Here is a 13,952-nt window from a genome sequence, read left to right as displayed (position 1 = left end):
CCCAGCAGAAGTTCAGAGTCCACGGAGACACAGCCATAAGCTTCTTTATTCCTGAGGCCCTGTGGACACTCCGCCCAGTCAGTGCTATGCAGGAGGGCAGGGTTGTGTCACCCAAGACCTGTCTTGCTTCACTTTGCCCGTACAGGTGCTCTCCCAACACAGCAGGTTGGGACCCCCACTTCTCGGGGAGGGGAGAGCTGCTCCAGCTCCCTTGGGGCTGCATCCACCCCACATGGGGCCTAGGAAGGTAGAGGAGTCGAGGACCTCCCTGACCCCCTCCCGGGCCTGGGTACCCCAGCCTAGGTAGCAAGGCCCAGGGTTCCAGATGAAAGCTGTCTCCATCCCCAGAGGTACATCATCTGGCCAAGCAGGGGTCTCACCACCCAGACGTTGTCCACAATCTTCCCATCCTGCAAGGGACAAAAAAAAAAAAAAGGAGGTAATGAAGGCTGAAAGCCCAGATTCTGGGGCCGAGTGGCCTGAGTTCAAATCCCAGCTCTGCCTCTGATAGGCTGTGTGACCTTGGGTGAGCTGTTAGACCTCTCTCGGTGTCAGTTTTCCTCAACTGGGAAGTGAGGATGATAGTAATAGTACCTACATCATAGATATCGTGAGAATTAAGTGAGATATTTGGAAAAGGCTGAAAAGGGAACCTGGCACAAGGCAAGGACTGGGTAAGTGTAGGCTATTATTATTAGAGCACAAACCCTGGAGTCAGACAAAACTCACTTTATATCCCAGCAAAGCCACTCCCTATGTGGCCTTCAGCACATGACCCTACTCTGAGCCTAACTTCCATATTCCATAAAATGGGGAGAACTGAATAGATAAGATACACAAGAGCCTGCCTGTGGTGTATGGGCTACTCAGTAAATAGTTATTTATCATAAAAAGAATATGGTCTTTGGGGTCAGATCTTAGTTCTGCACCCTCTGGCTGTGTGACCCTGGGAAAATTACCTCCCCTTTCTGAGCTGTAAAATGGAAAGAAAATTTGTCGCATGGTATTGTTGTGGTGATTAAAGGGACTAAATATAAGGCATCTAGTTCAGAGTGTGGAACACAACAGGTGTTCAATCAATCATAGTTATTAGCACCTTTATAAAACTACAATGGCAGAAATAAAGAAAGGTGAGCTATGATTATTTGGGTCCATCTAACCTTAAGCCATCCCTACCACACACACATCATACTGCTTTCCCTCTACCTGTCTCCCACCACCTACCTTTTTCTTCCCCTGCTTCATGTTGATAAATACCTATAGAATCAACCGTGTTTTAGAAACTGTTCTAAGCACTTTATATATAATAAGTCATTCAACCCCCATTCAATCCTGTGAGGTAGAAACTATTAACATCCCCATTTTGCAGATGGGAAAACTGTGGCTCAAAGTTGCTTGAGGTCATCCAGCTGGTAAACAGCAGAGGCAGGATTTGAACCCAGGATTTCCAGCTCTCACGTCCACTTTTGAAACCACTTGGCTCCAGAGCATGCTAGGCCTGGTTACTCAGGCAGGTGATTGGGCCACTGCTCACTGACCTGGTCGTCAGACACCTGCTGGATGTGGACATGGGTCCCATTGAGGTTGTGTAGCTGTGTGTACCCGTACTCTGATGCACACGGCGCTCCAGGGCTGCAGGAAGAGGGTGAAGGGGGTCAGCCGCTCCTCACAACCCTGCCGGAGAGAATCATTTAGACCCAGGGCTGGCGCAGGTGGAGTACCCACTGGGGAGCAGAAAAGACCTGCCAGGCCGAGACCCTGCCACCCCCAAGGAAGACAAAGTCAGTTAAGACTTGACCTTGATAATGCTCACAGTTGAGTGTTTTGACCCAACCAGGCTTCCTGGTTCTTTGACTTCTAGAACAGTGCATGGCTGTACAAGACTGTCCACTGCAGCATTTTCTCTAAAAGCCCTGAGCTGGAAGCCAGCCAAATGGCCATCAGTGGGGGTCAGTTAAATAAATTATAGGGTAGCCATCACAAAGTGGGGCGGTATAGAAAAATTGCCAAGACGTATGGTTAAGGGGAAAATGCAATTCACAGAATAGAAGAAATTTGTGGCTCTCAACCCTCGCTGCACAGTAGACCCTCCAAGAAAGCTATTAAAATCATCATTGCCTGGGAGAGAGGAAGTGCTTATCCTTGCAGTAGAAAGCCAGGTAATGTGAGCAGAAAGGATGAGGGACCACCATCCTCAAAAACAAAAAAATCACCATTTTGCAGCCATCATCATAATAACTGATTGAAGCCAGAACCATCAATGGATGGTCAAAGTAGCTGCGAAAATTTGAGGAATATCAGGATATTTGTGTAGTCTCAAAGCATCTCCAGGAGACACTTGTTAATTTTAAAGGGGAAAATCGTAACTATGGTGGAGAAGATGTGTAAACTGAGACTTAAAGGGGTAAAGAGATACCACGCACCTCCTCATAGGGTGCACTGAAAAGAACACAGTATCGCTTTTGTCTATTCTTACCAAAAATGTGTAAGTTCAATCTAATCACCAGCAAACATCAAACAAACCCAAACTGAGGGATAGTCTACAAAACAACTTTGCTATGCTCTTCAAATTTTTCAAAGTCATGAAGAATGAAGAAAAAGTGGGGAAATGTTTCTCATTAAAGGAAGGGAGAGAGATAAGACACGGAAGTAGAATGTATGATCTTAGACTAGATTCTGGACCAGAAAAAAAAATTATTTAATTTAAAGGACATGGATAGGACAACTGACTAAATTTGAATGAGATTAGATAATGGTATATTACCAATGTTAACTACTTGAATCTGATTATTATACTGTACTGATGTAAGAGAATGTCCTCGTTTTCTTAGGAAATACAGATGGAAATATAAAGGGGCATCATTTCTGCAACGTACTCTTCATCGGATCTGAAAATAATAGTAAAATGTATACACACACACACACACACACACACACTTAGAGAGACAGACAGAGAGACAAAAATAGAGATTGAAACAAGTGTGGTTAAATGTTCACATTTGGGAAATCTTGGTAAAGGGGATATGGAAAGTCTTTGTATTATTTTTGCTACTTTTCTGTAAGTCTAAAATAATTTCAAAATTTAAAATGAAAGAAAAAAGCTAATCTGCACTGATTAAGGCCAGAATAATGATCATCTACTGCTATGAGGAGCCACCTGTACTGACAACATTCTATTTCCTGCTGCAGGTGGTGGCCGCACAGGGGTGGCAATGCCAGGGCCGAGCCCTCGGAGATTCTGGTGTTTGTTCTGGGGTTGGGCCCAGGCAGTGGAGTTTTAAAACCTCCCCAGGTAATTCTAACGTGCACCAAGGCTGAGAACTGCTAGGGTATGAAGCATGATCCAAGCGGTTTTTAAAAAGTGGGTGATGCCGTAACACGTCTCTATTGAGACAATGACTCATTTGCATACATGGAAAATATTCTCAAATGCCACCCGAGATTTAACCATTGAGAGTGGGACTCAGAAGGGTGTGGAGAGTTTTACCTCTTGCCCTCTGTTCTGTTTGAATTTTTATCATGAGACGTTCTTACTTTGATCTCACTAATTTGTAAGAAACAGCTTAAAAGATAAGCCCTTGCTTCTTGTGGAAGTGACTGATTCCAAGGCTCGGTGGGTGGGGGTAGGGGGACAGAAGAAGATCCTGGAGCGCCCTGTAGTGCCAGAAAGTAAGAGAGAGCCCACAAAACGACAGGGACACATCGAAAGGACACAGGGCCTGATCTGAAGAGTTCCCAGTGGCCAAAGTTAGAGCAATCTAGGCAGCAGCATGAACAGCAGGAGTATTGGATTAGAGCCCACGGGAGAAGATAATTACCCATGAGTCCATACTAGTATAAATCCATAACTAACTAACCAAATAAATGGGGCAGAAGGGACAACTCTTCCTCATAGGAGGATGCTAATTAATAAATCGAGGAGGAATGAGGGAAATAGAAGATCCCCAGTAGAACACCCCAGTAATCACTGTAACAGACAAGACCCACAGATGGGTTCAAAAATTAGCAGGTGAAAGTTGGAGGAGAAACAGGACATTCGCAGGGTCTAAAAGCATCTCCCCCAAGATGTTTATCAACTAAAAAGGGAAATACAACAACTTTACAGAGGAAGAACCCAGCAGACACTTCCTTAAACAGGTGATTCAGAGAAATCTCTCCAGGAGTGAGATACAGTGAGGACATGGACCCCCCGGTATGACCCGCTGAGAAGGACAGACCATCATTTGTGACTGTGTGGTCCCAAATGCATAACCCGAATCTTGGCAGGAGAAAATATCAGACAAATCCAGATCCAGGGGCATTCTGAAAAAAACAACTGGCCTGAATGAAAGACAAGGGAAGACGGAGGAACCATCACAGTTTGGAGGAGACTAAGGAGACACAATAACTAAATACAGTGTGGGATCCTGAAACAGAAAAAGGTCATCAGTGGGAAAGCTGGTGCAATGTGAATAAAGTCTGGAGTCCAGTTACAATGATAATAATAAGCCCTCTGCCCTGGATCCATCCAGTAGACCTGGGCAAGCACCCCCTGCCCCCGCCACTTATTGATCCTGTGATTCTGAAGGAGTATTTTACTGTCTGAGCCTCTGTTTCCACATCTGTGCAATGGGCATGCTATTGATACTAGGTGCATCTAACCACCTAAGAGATAGCAGCTGTATAAAGGATGAGGCACCCAGGCTGGTACAAGTGCAGCCCTCAATAGATTAGAGGCCAAAGGCAGCAAACCCCCCTCCCCCCCACCCTGCTCACGGCAGATCCGGTGATGATGTGGATGGGGCCTCGAGGGTGGGTGTAGGGCATCTCTCGGCTGCTGTTAAATACCTGGAGAAGGGACAAAGGGGAGGGGCCTGTCATACACAGCCAGGCCCCGGGGGTCTGATGTTGAGGGGGCGGTCCACTGACACCAGCCACATGGGTCTCAGCCCACCCCAGGCCTCACATGGTAGTTGTAAATTGGCCACAGGCGTTCATAGGAGCGTTCGTGAGCCCACAGCTGCAGGTCGACCCCTGATACAAAGCAAGAGGGGGGTCAGGTCCCTGAATCCAGGAGAGATGGGAGGTGGGGCCTGGGGCTGGGGAGTCCCCTGGGGTCACTCACCGTATTTATAGAAAAGATCCTCCAACCCATAGAACTTGCCGAGGAGGCCTTTGCAAACCTGGGCCGGATGAGCAAGGAGGTGAGGAGTGACTCGGGCCAACCCCCCCACCGCTGGATTTCAGCACCTTTTCCCCAGGGAGGGGGTCCTCACCTTGCTTTCATGCCAGATGCAGTCATCCAAATCAGCACTGGAACAGTACATGGGCTGGTGACCCATGGTAATGATCCACGGTGGGGCTGTCCGGTTCTTATTGGCTTTCTGCAGAGAAGGGCGCAGTGTGAGGGGCAGGGATTGCAGGAGGGGGAGGCGAGGCAGGTCCAAGGGGGACATCCACAGGTTACCTGGAGGTTGCTCTCCAGCCAGCAAAACTGTCTCTCTACCAGGTGGCGCCGTAATGGAGAAAGAAATATACCTCAGTGGAGAAGGAAATGCTGTGTGCCGGGCCCAGATCCCAGCTGGAAGGTCAAAGGGCAGGGGTCAAAGTTGGGGTCTCTCCTGCATCTCCCATCCTTCAGGGGAGGGAGGCCAGTCCCCCAGCTCCCCCCAGGTTACCTGTACCACAGGCCTTCGCTGTTCCCTGGCATGCTGAAGCGAGCTTTGTAGTTGGAGAAGTTGCTGGATAAAAGGAAGTAAAATGGTGGGGGGAGGGTCTGGGTGCCCCCGCCCACCCACACCTCCCACTGTCAGGCCAGGCCTGGCTCCCAGCCCAGCCCTCGTCTCCTTTCCTCTCACTTCCACAAATGAGCTGCTGCAGTACGAGAGACTATGGTGAGACACTAGGAAGGACTGTTCTCTTTGGCCAGGCCCTTGCCCATCCCGAAGCCCTCAGGCCTCACTAGCGTTCTTCGTGATTCCCAGACACGTCACGTATGGCAGGCTGGCGGCCACAGGTTCAATGAGATTCATGAACTTGTCCCTGACGCGCGCTTTTCCTGATCCATGTTGCAGGCAAAGTCTCCTGGGGGGTGGAGGAGAGAATGAGGACCCAGACGTGGCTCTGCTTTCTCCAGATTTGAGAGACCTGGGTGGTCACGTGCGGGCTGTGCAAGTCCTGGTCGTCCCCACCGTGAGGCATCCCGGTTCTCCGATCCCTACCTCACACCCACCCGCGTGTGCGCTTGGAACCATTTCCTGAGCCTCTGGTCCCTGAGGACCCCTGCAGGACCTTGCCGGCCTCCTGTGCTCTGAGCACACCAGCCGCCATCTCATCCCTTCTCAGAGTAATAACAACGTTAAGACTGACATAGTCTGGGAACTTCCCTGGTGGTCCAGTGGTTTAAGACTCGGCGCTTCCACTGCAGGGGCACGAGTTCGATACCTGGTCAGGGAACTAAGATCTCGCATGCCGCTCCGAGGGGCCAAAATAAACAAAAAATATATATATAAGGGTGACTTAAAAAAAAAAAAAAGACTGACATAGTCTAGTCAGGTACTGGTTTTGTACCAGGCACATTTTCAAATGCTTTACATGCTCGATCACCTGAATCTTCAAAACACGCTCTGAGGTGGATGTTATTATCATCCCCGTTTCAGATAGGGAAACTGAGGCCCAGAGGCGTTAAGTGCTCATTTAAGGTTACAGAGCGGGTTAGTGAGGATCCAGGAATCGAACCCTGGGAGCTTAATTCCAGAGTCTACTACGGCTTTGAACCATATCGGCCCCAATCTCTATCTCCCATCTGGTTCCCGTCCTCTCAAATCACAACAGAAATGATCATGACAACACTTATGTAGCACTTACAACAGGACAGGCAATATCGACTTATTTAGTCATCACAACAGCCCTATGAATTCTAACCCAGTCTTAGCCCTTATAACAATAATACAGAGGAGAAAACCGACACACGCAGCTCGAAGCGTCAAGATTGATTTTAACCTGGGCAGCCTGGTTGACCACAGCACCGTCTCTGTGGCCAGTCTCACCCCCCATCCTTCAGAGCCACGCTAGCCCCGGCCCAGGTCCCCTCCGTGGTCCTGGCGTTGCCTCCCACCCAAGCTCCCCCTCCCCGACCCCAAACCTCCAGGCGCACCCTGGCCGATGCCTCACCCACATGAAGAACGGCGTCGTACCTGCCCTGCTGGGTGTCCCTGCACAGTCGGGGTAGGGCCCTAGGATTGTCAGTCCCTGTGTCCCCAAACACAGCCAGACAGGGGCTCCAGTGGGGCCCATTCTTCAGGGCCCTGAAGAGGAACCGACAGCTCCGGCCCTGAGTACTGCCGCAGCGGTAAACTGAGGGAAAGGAAAAGGTCACAGTCGGCTGGGGAGTGGGGTGGGGGGGCGCTCCAGGATGTCTCCTTCACCCCCATCTGTCTTCAGCTGGTGCGGGGATGGAATGGGTCTGCCCTACGCCCCTTCTGTCCACCTCACCCCAGGTCCCCAGCCGTCCATTTTCATCCCAGGGTCTTATACAGTAGGCTTGCAGATAAGCAGAAGGGGTACCAGCCCACCTGAGCCACCTGCCAATAGCAGCTTCTAGCCCACATCCCACTCCTCTTCCCATTCCCCCCATAACACCTGGGCCCCGGGCCCCTCTCATCATACTGGACCCCGGGCAGCAGACCCTGCAGTGTGACTTGGTGTATGTAGAGCTTCAGCCGGAGAATGCCCCCATCCACAAAGGGGCTGAAGGTGCCCTGAGCCCGGAGGGGCAGGGACCCCCATAGCTGCAGCCCAAACTGCACTTCCGAGGGGGTTGGGACCCATGTGGTCCAAGTTACCGTCATGCAGCCTGACTCACCTGGAGAGAAAGGAAATGGGGGTCGGGCGGTGAGGCCTGGGCAGGGGTGGGGAGGGATGTGCGGAGAGTGAGGGGCAATAACGAGAGACTGAGGGGCTCTTGAACATTTAGTAGTTAAGATCACAGGTTCTGGAGCTTTCCAAGTTCAATCCCCGCTCCACCATTTCCAAGCTGTGCTTTCCTTGGGCAAGTCACTTCACCTCTCTGAGCCTCAGTTTCCTTCTCAGTAAAATGGAATAATAATAGTGTCTTCCCTATAGGGTTCTGTGAGGCTTAGATGAATAAATAAAAGTAAAGTTCTTGAAACAGTGTCTAGTACAGTCAGGGTTACATGAGTGAATGAATATTATTATTAATATCGTTACTGTGTGCAGGCCTGTTCCACATATTTTACACATGACATAGTTTAGGGGTTGTAAACTCAGATGTCTAGAGGCCAGCTAGGTAATACACATGGGAACAAGGGCCAGCTGTAAGGAGGAAGGCAGCAGGGAGACGTGGGGTATGGGGCAAAGCGTAGAGCCTGCCCTGTCTCAGAGAGGAGCCATCGTTCAGCTCTGGGGACGGCTGCTGTGAATGAAGCAGGCCCGGTACCACTCAATCTGTCAGCTTCTAGAGCAAATCTTTATACGGTGGTTTTTATATCCCCAAAGCATGTAAGAGTAGATATACAAACTTTTAAGTGATAGCTCCTAATTCTTAAACGTCAGCAACCAAATCAAGGTTTTAAAAATACCGTGTGGTATAGAATGACGTTAAGAGCATGAGTGGGCTTCCCTGGTGGCACAGTGGTTAAGAATCCGCCTGCCATTGCAGGGGGCAGGGGTTCGATCCCTGGTCCCGGAAGATCCCACAGGCCATGGAGCAACTAAGCCCGTGTGCCACAACTACTGAGCTTGCGCTCTAGAGCCCGCGAGCCACAACTACTGAACCCACGTGCCGCAGCTACTGAAGCCTGCGCACCTAGAGCCCGTGCTCCACAGCAAGAGAAGCCACCGCAATGAGAAGCCCGCGCACCGCAACCAAGAGTAGCCATCGCTCGCCAAAACTAGAGAAAGCCTGTGTGCAGCAATGAAGACCCAAAGCAGCCAAAAATAAATAAATAAATTTATTTAAAAAAAAAAAGAGGGGCTTCCCTGGTGGCGCAGTGGTTGAGAATCCGCCTGCCAATGCAGGGCACACGGGTTCGAGCCCTGGTCTGGGAAGATCCCACATGCCGCGGAGCGAGTAGGCCCGTGAGCCACAATTACTGAGCCTGCGCGTCTGGAGCCTGTGCTCCGCAACAAGAGAGGCCGCTATAGTGAGAGGCCCGCGCACCGCAATGAAGAGTGGCCCCCGCTCACCGCAACTGGAGAAAGCCCTCGCACAGAAACGAAGACCCAACACAGCCATAAATAAATAAATAAATAAATAGACTTTAACAAAAAAAAAAAAAAAAAAGAGCCTGAGGTCTTCCTCCTGCAACATGCGTACAAAAACGCACGTGCACAGGGTATTTATTGCAGCACTGTTTGTAATTGCAAAATATCGGAAACCACAGAAATGCTCATACATAAGAGAATGACTGAATAAACTATGTAACGTTCATACCGTGGAGCACTTCGCAGCTGTCAAAAAGAAAGAGGACAAGTTCTAGGAACTGGTGAATGACGCCCAGGACATAGTGTTAAAAGAAGCAAGGTACACAAGAGTATCTATAGTCAGCTACTCCTCACATAAGAGGATATAAGAAAATACACAAGTACCTGCTTATTTATTTGTACATAAGAAATACAGGAAGAATACACCAGAAACTTAAGAGATGGATTACATGGGATGGATGGGGGATGGATAGAAAAAAGGGGGAATGGGAATGGAGTAGGTAGTCGGGATGCAAAGGGAGGACACTTCTCTGAGTCTGTCTTTTTCTTATAATCCTGAGTCCCAGAGCTATAGTCTTGTTTCATAGTTCCTCCACACACCCCCAAAAATTAACTAACAATTAAAGCCACCCAGGTTGTGGGGAAAGCCAATATGGAACATAAACACTAACAAATGGCTGTAACTATATTACAAAACAAATAACCACACTGAAGTGTTGGGGAAGAAAAGTCACAGTGAGCATTAGTGTTTTGACTGGACAGTAAGACTACAGAGAAAAAGGACTGCACATAAATGCCATCATCTAGTAATTGTTCCTCACAGGGATACAGGCAAACAATTCTGAAACCACTTGATGCTTATTCTAGCACTGAACGAATAAATAAGTCTATTGTAGATAGGCGGAGCTTGGTCTCTCAATGGTGGAGAAAGAAGTTACAAATAAGGAAAGAAGGCTAAAATAAACCCTTGATGGTGGACTGAAATCAGATGTATCAGTATGATCTCATGGTATTTTATATATAAATATATACATATATATATACATTCACATATATACAGAAATATAGGTGTGTACATATGCATATCAACATACCCACATATATTGTCAAGCTCTGTTTGTGAGAGGGCCTAGGAGCAGCAATGCCTCAGTAGCAGTGAGCACACGTAGTGCTCAGATCTTAGTTTCTAAATACCCATTCTCCCATCAAAGGAACCAGGGCTCCTTGGAGAAGTAGTTGATTCCAGAGATGGGGTAGGAAATATACAAGATGAGTCTGGAATAATTGGTGGTGCCAGAAGGTGAGGCAGCGCTCAAGACATGATGGGAGTGGGGTTGTGGAAAGAACACACAAGCCAAGCTGGAGGAATTCCAAAAGACCAAACCAGAGACAATTTGAGCCACAAAATAAATAGCAATAGTACTGAGTTTAACTCATGGGATAAAATAAATATCCGAGAGTCCATACCAAATAAATAAATAATCAAAGCAAACAAACAAATAAATAGAGGGGGGGAGGGATAGCCCTTCCTTACAGTAAAATTTCAATTAGACAGAGAGAGGGAATTAGAAAGTTACAAAATCACAATTAGGGACACCCCAGGCTAATGATTGTTGCAGACAAGAGCCACCAATGAATGCTAAAATTAGTGCACAAAAATTTCAGGAGAAACCTGATTTCCACAGTCTCAAGGAATCTTCCCTTAGATATTTATTACAAAGATATTTATACAAAGGAAAGAATAAAAGCTTTACAGTGGAGAAACCCAGCAGGCACCACTTTAACCAAGCAATGAAGGTTCACATTACCAGTGACAGCAATAAGACATGTCAGTGTCATGAACACTCTGATACCAGGCACTGAGAAGGGCACTACATCCCACTAGGACACTCTTGCCAGAAAAATACGTAATTCAATACGCTTAATTCCAATCATGAGAAAATAGCAGATAACCCCCAAGTGAGGACTATCCTACAAAACCCAAACAAAATCAGAAAGACAACAGCTCAGTTCTCCAAAATGTCAAGATGTTAACATTAGGAGAAACTGGGTGAGGCGGATATAAGAACTCTGTAATATTTTTGCAAAATTTCTGTTAAATCTAAAATTAGTACAAAATTTACAGTTTTAAAAACAAATATGACAGGCTTTTGAGCCAGCCTGCCTGGGTTCAAATTCCAGACTATGTGATCTGCGGTCAGACTCTTCATCTCTTTGAGCCTCAGTTTACTCTTTTGTAAAATGGGAGGAACAATAGTACTTACAGCTTAAGGTCCAATAAGAGGTTAAATGAGTCTTCCATCTGAATCACTTGTAAGAGTATATTTGTTATTATTATCATTATTGTGTAGGCCAAACAAAGGACAGCTGTGATCTCACTGGGTTTTCACAGTGAGATGGGTTTTATTTTTGTTCCATTTTACAGAGGCCTCCAGGCAAAGTGCCTTGTCCAAGGTCACTTAGCCAGCAAATGCCAAAACCAGTTCATTCATGTGGTTTCAGATTCTCATTGCAACTAACCCTTAAGAAACAACCTTAAAAGTGTCAAGGACACAAAAAAATAAGCAAAGACTGAGGAATTGTCACAGATAGGAGGAGTAATTAAGGAGACTTAAAAAGATATAAATCAATGCCTCTCTTCACTATATTCCTTTTCTTTTTTAAAGTGTTGTTATTTTTCATGAAAAATGTCATCTACCTTACTACTGAATGGGTTTATTATTGCTCATTTTTAATGATTGAACCAATATTTTTAAATGCCTCCATTTTAGTTTCTGTTATGGCAGCTATTATGGATATAACTCACATAAACTGAAGCTCTCTAAGGTTCTTATAATTTTTTTAGCTGTGCCAAAGCGTCCTGAGACAAAAACGTGTGACAACCACTGCCACACGCCAAGTTCCCTTTTGCTGCTTCGCAGGTGATATTTCACTTACTCCTCACTGTGAGGTCGCACTAATATTACCCCGTTGTCCAGATGAGGAGGCTGAGGCCAGAGAGGTTAAGTCACTTGCCCAAGTTCACACGGCAGGTAAGCAGCAAAGCTGGGGTTAAAACCCAGGAAGTCTGGGTGCAGAGGGTCCAGAGTCCAAGGCCTTACTACCTCCTTGCACCTCCACCCTAAGATCAAGGACCAGGAGGGAGCTTTGTGGGAACACAATGAGCGAGGACAACAGCAGCCCCCTTAGGAGAGCGCTTACTATAGGCTGGGCTCCGGAATCATTTCCCACACAGCCAGATGCGCCGCTGCTTATAATTCCCATTTAACAGAGGTGGACAAATGAGGCTCAGGAAGAACCACCAGCCTAGACTCCCATAGCAATCAGTGTGGGATTCCTGAGCCTCACTGGGAAATGCCCAGGGAGAGGTCGCAGACACTTACCTGGGTAGGACAGGGGCAGCGCTGGGAGCCTTTGGGGACCCCTGGACCCCCAGGGAGAAAAAGAGGAGCAGACAGCAGCAGGACCAGCAGGGATGAAGGGAGCACATGGTAGAGGGAAGGTGGGGAGCAGAAAGGGGGAAGGGGAAGGGTCTAAAGTGTGTCAGATCCCTTCAGAACAGCAGGAGCGGCTGGGGAGGATGGGGAAAGAAGGGGGATCAGGCAAAGTCACACGGAGGGAGGGAGGATGGCAGGGAGGTCTTCACAGGGATGGTTATCCAGGTGCCGGAGAAAAAACAAAAACAATCATCACTACTGAGAGGCAAATGCCCTCTGAGCCTCCCTGGCTGCTAAGCACTTTACATAGATTAACTCATGGGAGCCTGACGACACTCCTCTGTGTGGTGTTCACTGTGACCATCAGCCCCGTATCACAGGTGAGGAAGCTGAGCAATGGAGTGATTCAGTTGCACGGCTCAGCTGTGATGGAGCGGGGATTGGAACCCAGGGGTCCTGGCTCCAGAGCCCTTGCTCTTATCCACCGCTCACTCTCAATGCAAGAGGCTTGGGAGTGGGGTTGTGGGGGGGGGGTCTCAGTGTAGGAAGTTGCCTTTGGCAACCCCATCCCCAGCATTCCACCCTGCCCTCAGAGACCTCATCGCCCTCTACTCCAACCTCCAACCTTCCATTTCCATCGCAGTAACCCCAATCCGCCCCCCTCCATCCCCAGACCGCCCCAAAATTCCACCCCACTTGGAGCAGCCCCCGTCCTCCTTGCCCCCTACCCAGCATCCCATTCTGCCTTTAGTGACCCCAATTCCTCCCCATCTCCACCTGTCTCCCCTGGCCCTGCACCTGTATACCCACCCTCCTTCTCCCCAGCCCTTCCCCTCCGGCTCCGGTTCGGTCTCCAGCTCATCGAGGACCTGTCTGCCTGCCGGGGCAGAGCCAGGCCGGGACCATCAGGCTGGGGACCGGGAGCTGGGGCTGAAGGTTCCCTCCAGGTCCCTGGCTCACCCTCTGGGGCGCCAACTCCCAGCATGCGCGTCTCGGGGCACCAGTGCGACAGCGGTATTTTATGAGTTTGTAGGCGCTGAGACATGCCGTCGCCCACAGCTATCCGAGCCCCGGAAGAGCCTGCCTTCTCCAGGTTACGGCCTCCCCAGACAGCTGGGGCCCCGGGTTCCACAGGTCCGGCCGGTCTTGGGCGGCCCATGCCCACGCGCCCACCTTCCCCAGCCTCCCTGGGCTGGGCGAGGGAAGGGGGACCTAGGTAAATTTGACAAGCTGCTGCCACCACCTCCAAGCCGGCCTCCAGGTGAGCGCCCGGACAGGAGGTCTATGCTCGTCCCCCAGGAGCCCCACCCC

At 48.9% G+C, this 13,952-nt stretch overlaps 1 protein-coding gene across 1 annotated transcript; it reads right to left on the bottom strand.

Annotated features, from left to right (window-relative positions):
- Positions 1 to 299: 299 nt before the first annotated feature.
- ACP7 (acid phosphatase 7, tartrate resistant (putative)) lies at positions 300 to 12,694 on the bottom strand. The gene is given in 17 exon segments (XM_007180052.2): positions 300 to 410; positions 1,539 to 1,617; positions 1,619 to 1,674; positions 4,756 to 4,827; positions 4,946 to 5,013; positions 5,105 to 5,162; positions 5,256 to 5,363; positions 5,447 to 5,493; positions 5,496 to 5,560; positions 5,658 to 5,720; positions 5,942 to 5,963; positions 5,966 to 6,034; positions 6,037 to 6,063; positions 7,153 to 7,335; positions 7,634 to 7,843; positions 9,434 to 9,450; positions 12,588 to 12,694. Coding segments are annotated over 17 exon segments (1,362 nt in total).
- Between the last annotated feature and the right edge of the window lie 1,258 nt (positions 12,695 to 13,952).

This window comes from Balaenoptera acutorostrata, chromosome 19, assembly GCF_949987535.1.
Source record: "Balaenoptera acutorostrata chromosome 19, mBalAcu1.1, whole genome shotgun sequence".
In the NCBI taxonomy this organism is placed as follows: domain Eukaryota; kingdom Metazoa; phylum Chordata; class Mammalia; order Artiodactyla; family Balaenopteridae; genus Balaenoptera; species Balaenoptera acutorostrata.
This window is presented reverse-complemented; position numbering and strand designations above follow the sequence as displayed.